A 9,365-nucleotide genomic window follows, 5' to 3' on the forward strand; every position below is an offset into this window, starting at 1 on the left:
GTCGTTGATGTGGATCCATGTATGTATCATCGTAAGAATAAATAAACAAGTAGACGCAGAAAAAATAAACTGCCAATAATATTTTGACTTATAGGAGGCATAACAATTTATTATTTACTTTTATTTGCGAAATTTTAGGCAACTGCTGTTACCTTCGTAAATGCTTGAGTATATAGGCCTATACATTATATATATATATACACACACACACACCGGTGTATATATATATAATATATATATATATATATATATATAAAACTGGAAGGCTGCATTGGCAAACAAAATAGTAAAAACAAAAAACTCCGGAGAGAAGGTAATAATTTGCCAGGTATATATTTATTTAATAGTGAGCAAACGTTTTCGGTTTTCGGTTATCAACCTTTGGCTCGCACTTTGGCACTACTCTACTTTAAACGCAAGCCACCAAAATACACAAAATGTGACAAAAACATGTAATGTACCATATTTATTTCAATAAAACACCCTGCTTTGAAGAAACTCCCCCTCGTATAAACGCTCCCTCTACAGCCTCATTTGGAATAAACACTTCTTCCACAGCCTCACTTGGAAAAAACGCTCCCTCTACAGTCTCACTTGGAATAAACGCTCCCTCTACAGCCTCACTTGGAATAAACGCTCCCTCTACAGTCTCACTTGGAATAAAAGCTTCCTCTACAGTACTATCCCTCTACAGACCATAGACATATAATAAGAATACTAGAGCGCTAACCTCAATGTATTAAATGTTCGAAATACGCAGGACTGTGTGTGTGTACCATCCAAGATGGCTGCCATAAATTTAGCCAATCAAATTTCGCTAAGCGCCATCATTTGCAATTGCGCCCTCAATTTACTCAGAAAGTTCAGTACAGCTAGTTACCCGTATGTTTGAAACTCGAGTGTTGCGGTGTTTGGGTGTAATGTACACGATTTTAATTTTCATTCCTTGGTACTTTATTTTTGAATAAGATGCTCCACTTGGCCTCGTTTTGGCTACAATAGTTCAATAATTTGTTATTACCATACTCATTATCATTAATGAAATAATAGTCAGAGGGCTTATTAATATGTAATAATATGTATACTAAGCCTGAAGGTGGCGCTTTACTACGACGGCCATCTTGGATGGTACACATACATAACTCTGCATTGCTGCGCCATCTTGTCAGCACTCTAGTTGTTTAATAGCTCTATGCTACAGCCTCATTTAAAATAAATGCTCCCTCTACAGCCTCACTTGGAATAAACACTCCCTCTACAGCCTCACTTGGAATAAACGCTCCCTCTATAGCCTCACATGGAATAAACGCTCCCTCTACAGCCTCACTTGGAATAAACGCTCCCTCTACAGTACTATCCCTCTACAGCCTCACTTGGACTAAACACTCCCTCTACAGCCACACTTGGAATAAACGCTCCCTCTATAGCCTCATTTGAAAAAAAAAACGCTCCCTCTGCAGTACTATCCCTCTACACCCTCATTTGGAATAAATGCTCCCCCCTACAGCCTCATTTGGAATAAACGCCTCACTCAAATAAACGTCCATGCCCCCTAAATTACTGTGAACAAAACTAATTGATGCAACATCATTCTGAATGAACAAATGTTCCACTCGAGTAAAATTATATTTTTTGTAACCTGGTTGGGATCAGTAAGTCTTTATGATCATAAAATAACACATTTTGATGGTAATTATGTGCTGTGAAATTAAGTGGCATACACTTGAGTATCTGCTTTACAACAACAAAATAAACACCTCCTTCGAATAAATGCCTCCCTCAACTGAAAGCCTCCCTCAAATACCCTTCTCAACAATAATAAATACGGTACTTAAAAGAAATGGTGACTGTCTTACCTGAAAGACAAGAAGTGATCCAAATAAAAATATCTTGGGTTTTAATGCCTTACTGATCCAACCTTTTCTCCAGAAATAGATGGCTGGTAATATGTACGCAATACCGATCGATCGACCCCACATCCGATGACACCATTCCATTAAAAATATGAATTTAAAATCTTTTAATGTAATGTCCTGATGAACACTATCAAAAAATGAAACAAAAATATGTCCATTAATAAAATGATTGTCTTTTTTGTTAAGGTAGTACACCACTTTGTCAGGCCTTGCCTTTGTTGTATTTCCTCCATCTTAATTTGTTTTAATTATTTATAATGATGGAAAACAAAGATTGATTGATTGAATAATGTTGTTGCATGATACAAAGGGATATAAACCTACCAGGTACTCCCTATTAGTATTAGACGACATGAATAAAGTCATACAGAAGAACAGGCACTTGTATTATAGTCTGAGTGGACTTAATTCCAATTCAGTCAGCAACGTACGACGCAGCCTGACGCAAATTGTTGTCGCGTCGGGTCTGTGTGAGCTAAACGCTGACACGATAAAATATTAAGCATGTTCAATATTCTCATGACGACCTAAAAACGCTTTCTGAGTTGGGCTTTATATGGTGTTTGCATTGCAATATTAATGTTGACCAAACACTACTTACTACTTGTATTCTGGGAACTGTTTATATCGTTCAAATTCCTTCTGCCATTCTTCTTCACTTCTTGGTGGTTTCATGCCCTTAATTAAATGCCAGTTTGTCATCGATAAACCAGACTCAGTCAACCTGTAATACACAAAAACATATTGCCATGTCAAGACTACCAAATTTTATTTAGACGAAAAACTGTTGTATGCCCATATATCAGGGGTGGGCATAAATATCGGTCGGAGGGCCAAAGTGAATTTCTGATTTAACACCGAGGGCCGCACCCAAACTTGGATCTTTCCAGTGCGCTTCTAAAAACCTCCAATCACTGCTCTTACACCACTTTATTTCCAGTTTTAATATTACTTTTTACATATGATGGTGTCAGGCTGTAAAAAAACAAGTGTTTTTTAGCCAATGTTGCTTGGCGAGCCGCACACATAAGGTTCTTATTTCATATTCGCGGGCTGCAAAAAAATCGCTGTCGGGCTGCACTTTGCCTACCTGTGCCATATATAGTCATGATGTGCCTATATATTATAGTCATGATGTGATGTCTTCATGACCATATTTAGGCATGTCATATGTTTTTATCAATTAAAATGTGATGATTTGTACAGGGCTTAATATGGTACTGCTATAGAGAACAAGAACTCAATGAAATATAAATTAGGATAAAATCAATGTTGTTTTAATTAAGGAAGCGGATATATTTACGTCGCCGCAAACAAATCAGTAAACAATATATTTACGTAAATGAAACAACGCATGCGCAGTCATACTTTAATAAACTTGCATTATCGGTCATGTAAATTTATTAGTTTATTGAACGTGGAGTTCAACTTTAAGACTCCAAATTTGCATCGGCCTTTTGCTGAGGCCCCTTTTTTGGCAAGTTAAATTTATGAATATACTGTACCATGAATCCATGGTGCACGAAAATCAAATCTTCAAACATGGACGTGTTTATTATAGTCCATAGTTAAAATACATTAACTTGACACAACAATTTTCTTGTAAAAACAAATAGTTTCTACTCTTCAAAAAGCCATTGAACAACACACGATCAAATCGACGGCAAATCAATGCAGATGGGGAATCCCTGAATTGGTTGAATGAATTTTTGTAAACAGTTTACGACTAGCGGATATGTACAGTATTTAAATTATAATTTCACCGTCTTAATTAAATTTGCTACAGTAGTAGCCTATGTATTTTAATTAAATAAAGGGAGTTGTTTCATTTACGTAAATATATCGTTTACTGATTTGTTTATGTCGACGTAAATAGATCCACTTCCTTTAATTCACCACTATGGTATTACCGAAACTTAGGTATTTCTAGTGTTGCAAATTAGCAAAATTTGGTGCAGTTTTTATTTTGCATTGTTTGAAATGATGGTGGAAACTACACAGCAGTTACCTTGATGTATGTTTGGTAATATTCTCACTAAAGTCCTACTAACACCAACGTTTAGACCACAGGTGGGCAGTGTGGACCGTGGCCATATGCAGCGTGACGGCAATCTTGTTGTAGCCCATGGAAATAAACTGAAACATGTGTCTGCAGCCCACCTAACACTTTTTAGGGGATGATTAGACAAGTAAACTTGTCGCCGTCACTGGGACAGCATTTTTTATTGTCCCTGCCATGTGCGAGTTTTCTCGTCCGCTTTTTGCATGGGTTGGTATATGTTTGTGCAATTGAGTATACTGCCGGCAAGATAACACAACAAACATAAATCTGTAATTTGTACATTATCATCTAGATGTATCTTCCCCCAACAACCAGACGTTAAGTTTGTGGTTCAACAATGTACACCAAAGGAGTAATAAATGCTAAAATGTTACCCCTATTTTGACGAATATCACCCCTAGCGCCCTCAGCAACACCTTGTGAGACGAGTATAGACCATTTTATCGGGTTTATTTTGGAACAGCGCTGCTAAAGTCTCGCAAATCACTGGGGGACTAGCAGCCAAGCCTGAGCAGCTAGCTAGTGTCAACTAGAGCGCCGCACGCACACACTGGAAATTATGTAGCGCGAAGTGCGTAGCATCTGAAGTTACCCAGTGACAGGTTATCGGAAATGTGCATTTCAAATTTTGCGAAAATGGTTTATACTCATCGCTGGAAGGCAATGTGTTAACATTTTGCTGACAGGTTTGCTTGCTTGCTGCCCTCAGTGTCAAATCTAAAATTCAGTTGGGACCCCTGACCAATTGTTATACTAGCCCCTGGTTACACCCTTTTTTAAATACTGCACAGATTGACTGTATCCTCTACAGCCTGAATATTTTTTATTTTATATTTTTGCTATTTGCAAGGGTGAAAATTTCTTAAGTAATTGTTAATAACATAATTCTGAACACTCAACAATAAATTGAAACAGTACTATTATTAATGATCCTATTTATTTACTTGAAAGAATGAGCAGTCTAGTTTTTACCTGGTAACCCCACCAAGCACCACTGCACCGGCTACCATACCACAACAACCCAACAACCACCATCCTACAATTTTTTGACCACTTGCTGAAACTGCAGCTTGAGTGGCCGTGCAACGTTTAGGTCTAACAAACCTGTTCAGTCTAGATGTTTTCTATGAAGGAAATCAGTTCAACAATATTATTACATGAGACTTACTGTCTATACAGTAACTATCAAGGCGGGCACTGCAGAGATGCGATTCTATGGAGAATGCAACACCATGATGCATGCGCAAAATTTTGAATGACTATTCGTGCATGCAACGGATCGTTTATAACGACGATCCGTTTAGACTGCCACCAACAATCAGCAGGCGGTGTCGCATCGTCTAAAGCTAGGCGTTCACTGCATTGTGCGACAGTCGCACAATGAATCCAACTTCACTCCTTCCCTGTAAATGCTACATAACGTGACGACTTCTGCTGATTGTCATGGCAGTCTGAATGGATCATCATTAAAAACGATCCGCTGCGCGCATGTCGTCACGTTGCGTTTTTCATAGAATCGTGTCGGCAACCATCAGGCCAAGCTGTAGGTCACATGAAGCTAAGTTGGATTCGTTGGCCGACGGTCATACGACTGTTGTATGATGCAGTGAGTTCCTTAACTCTTAACTCTTTGTACTCTAATTTCTTATTCTGGACTACAAGATATTTTTAATTTAATTTATATCTTAAATAAATAATTCAACACAATTGATTGTCATGTTTTCCTCTATTATTGGAATTTTCTTTATATTATATTGTTATTTATTTTTGTCATCTTTTTGATATTTTGTTATACTTTTATGCATAATTTCTCAATATTCATCAAATTTATTGTAATGAAATTTATTCACCTTCGGTTGCCAAAAATTTGGCTATACGAAATGTTTTTATGCTGAAATGAAAATGCATAGAGTGCCAATAGATTGGCCCATCATTAACACCTAAAGCCTTCAGTTGCCAAAATTTAGCTAAACAAATAATGATTTTTATACTGAAATGCAAATGCACAGTAGTGCTCAGAAACTGGCCCATCAATAATGTCTAAAGCCCTGTCCAGACTATCACGTTTTTATTTGACAAAAAACATGTAGCATGCTTTAAATATACGAGCATATATTAATTTTTTGTCATTGGCTATGTTCTCACACGGCTGCTAACGCTTAGCAACATCCGGATCCTGCTAACCGTTAGGTGCCGTGTGTCCATACGAGAAAATCCCAATCCGGATACCAAAAATATGATGATCGAATCACTGGCCAATAAGAAACTGGAAATTGTAAACGCGTACGTGTGATTGGTTGATGATAGAAACATGCTCACTTGCTAACCAATAGCACTTGCTAACCGTTAGCGGTATCCGGATGCTGCTAACGGTTAGCGCTAACCAATCGGCCGTTCTCACGCAGGTGCTAACGGTTAGCGCTAACGGTTAGCTCCCGATCCGGATACTAGGGCTCTCGTGAGAACCAGGCTAAAGAAAATTTGATAGTGTGGACAGAGCTTTAAAGATATATTTTTAATTCACCTCAAGAATCTTCAATGTGAATGGCTGTCGAACATAAGAAATTCTAGGAAACGCTGAGTAAGATCTCTGCAACACAATTGGTTTGAGTATAGATTTCAAACTCTGCAAAAAAGAAGTTGTTTTTCAAACTATTTTTATTTTATTTTTTTTATTCAGCTTTAGGCACTGGGGCCAAGGGTATGCCAAACAGTGAACTTAATCGCCTTTCAAAGTGACAATTCCATCACAAGACAACAGGGGCTGTATGGACCAGTACACCGGGGTAACCCCCTACTTAACTCGAAAGATGTACTGAGTTCTATAAAGTGCACATGAGCCAACTGTGTATACTGGGTCTACGGTTTATAGTCCTTATCCGAGAAGACTTTTGTTCCACCTCCAGAACAATAAGCCATATATTGTGGCTGTAGGTTGCGTTGCCCCTGCTTTAAACACTCGGGCAGTCGACATGCTAATTATGCAGTATTCTTTACGTAGATGAAAGTAAATTGTGTAAATACAACAAAGCATAGTTTAACAGGTTTTAAGATTTTACAGTATTTGATCATTAAGGTAGTGGCAATGACATTTAAAAAAAAAATCAATACTTAAATTGATTGAAAATCGACAAGCAAAATAAAGTTGGTACTGATGTAACCAAAGGACATTTTGCTGACTTGACAATTAAGACTGATTGAGAGAGAATCAGCCTGGGCCAATTTATAGGCCCAGAACCTACCTAGGCTAGGCCTTCATCAAGATAACTTTCATCCGCTCAAAGTGAATTCCCCTCGAATCTTCTCAAACTAGCATTCACTTGAAGTGGTATCCGCTCGAATTGACTGGTTCCCAGTGGCATACCTAGCAGGTGCGCACGCCCCTCCAAAAAATTACTCGCGCCCCTGCTCCCCAGTCACCTGTCTCTTATACACATCTAGATGTGTATAAGAGACAGTCAACAATGTACACGTTGGTACTGATGTAACCAAAGGACATTTTGCTGACTTGACAATTAAGACTGATTGAGAGAGAATCAGCCTGGGCCAATTTATAGGCCCAGAACCTACCTAGGCTAGGCCTTCATCAAGATAACTTTCATCCGCTCAAAGTGAATTCCCCTCGAATCTTCTCAAACTAGCATTCACTTGAAGTGGTATCCGCTCGAATTGACTGGTTCCCAGTGGCATACCTAGCAGGTGCGCACGCCCCTCCAAAAAATTACTCGCGCCCCTTCTCCCCAGTCACCCCTTAAAAATCACTGCAAGTAGTTAAAAACCAACTATAAAACCACCTTATTTTGAAATTTTGCGCCCCTTAACTGATCATCAAACCCCGCCCCCCACTTCACCTTTGTGCCACCCCCTAACAGCACCCCATTTCACGACATCTAGATACACCACTGCTGGTTCCCCGTAGGTACTAGAGTTCCTATTATAGAGGGTTAAGTTGCGAAATGAGAGGTTCAGTTCATGTGATTACTGGACACCCTTAACCTGTCATATTGGGGCTTATCTTCAAAATAATACCATTTTACGCACCTTAAATTTTGATCAAAATTTTATTTAACAGTATTTGAAATTGCGTAATTCATACTAACATGTAGTAGGTTCATTGCAGTAGTAAATTCGCATGTTAAGAACGATTGACACATCAGACGAATATGACTTTTAAAAAATCTAATATTTGTCGCACGTATAAGACAACCACCTGTTTGTCAATCGTAATTTGCTAGTTTAAGCCTTGTCTTATACTCGAGTATATACGGTAGTGCATTAAAATAGGCCTCAGTAAAGTAGTACTACATACGTAGTACTAGACTAGGCCTTGCTAGTGGTACTGTTTCAGTTACTGTATGACAGATTTCTCTTATATTACTAGTTATTTTGGAGATACCTTTTGACTGGAACCCAAGCTATAGGCTTGCCACCAACACCTGTTTACTATACAAGTTTCTAAGTTGTCCTGTGAAGAGGGCAAGGCCCAGTCATCTACTATTTATAGAACCGAACAACCGCAATGATATACGCCTGGCTAAGGCACTAGGTTATTTTGGTCAAGCAAAAACCAAGCCTAGGGCCCACCTGCATCCCCTACAAGTAATGTAATAAAAAATATTATTATAGTCTATTGAGAATCAATTTCTATTTAACTTTCGGTTATAAATTTCAAACAGATATTTACTAACAAATCATAATGACATAAAATTTTCTTAATAGCCATAATATTTTTATTTATTTTTTTTAATTGCCGAGCTTATTTATGTAATCGTCACTGTCTGTAGCATAGGCATTCATTCATACACAATAATAAATGGCCCCAATATATATGACGTCCCTCTAACGGCTAATATCGCAACTCTCTCTAGCCTATAGGCTATGTGAGAACTCTAGTACTACTACTACTAGTAGTGTAGGCTGTAGGTACTACCTACCTAGTCACCCTTGTAAGAGGAGGTGGAGGAGGCCTGGCCTAGCCTCTAGGCTAGGGCCTGGCTAGGCTAGGAGTCTACTTACTAGTAGGCCTGGCCTAGGGCCTAGGCCGCTCTAGGACTAGGCTACACTATATTATTAGGCCTACTACTAGGGCTAGGCTAGGCCTACCCTAGCCTAGGTCTAGATTGGATCTGATACTGTAACCTAAAGTAATTTCTAAACAAACGCACCATCCATTGTGTACTAGCTTTGCTATGAACTACGTTCGCATACAAAACACCTGGAAATTTTTTGCAAAACATCTTCTGTCAGCTCTCCCTCTCTCTCTCTCTAGGCCCATCTACAAAAACATTACAAAAACACGCGTGCAAGACGGAACCGGTGTTGCATAACAAAACGCAAACAAGTCAACATAAAGTTTATTGCGTTCCTGAACGCGTTGTTTCTAAGCC

General features: G+C 38.6%; 1 protein-coding gene across 1 annotated transcript in view; it reads right to left on the reverse strand.

Moving 5' to 3' along the window:
• Nucleotides 1–9,301, reverse strand: part of LOC117111021 (cytochrome c oxidase assembly protein COX15 homolog) — a 17,270-nt gene extending 7,969 nt beyond the window's left edge. The window contains exons 1-5 of the mRNA XM_033253882.1: nucleotides 9,144–9,301; nucleotides 6,503–6,604; nucleotides 4,951–5,102; nucleotides 2,518–2,640; nucleotides 1,857–2,043 (exon numbers count right to left, since the gene is read on the reverse strand). Of these exons, the coding sequence (XP_033109773.1) occupies nucleotides 1,857–2,043; nucleotides 2,518–2,640; nucleotides 4,951–5,102; nucleotides 6,503–6,604; nucleotides 9,144–9,215 (636 nt within the window). The 5' untranslated portion in view covers nucleotides 9,216–9,301. The remainder of the gene's footprint in view (nucleotides 1–1,856; nucleotides 2,044–2,517; nucleotides 2,641–4,950; nucleotides 5,103–6,502; nucleotides 6,605–9,143) is intronic.
• Nucleotides 9,302–9,365: the final 64 nt, after the last annotated feature.

This window comes from Anneissia japonica, unplaced genomic scaffold (genome assembly GCF_011630105.1).
Source record: "Anneissia japonica isolate Jap-2015-1 unplaced genomic scaffold, ASM1163010v1 scaffold573_len2283161_cov171, whole genome shotgun sequence".
Classification (NCBI taxonomy): domain Eukaryota; kingdom Metazoa; phylum Echinodermata; class Crinoidea; order Comatulida; family Comatulidae; genus Anneissia; species Anneissia japonica.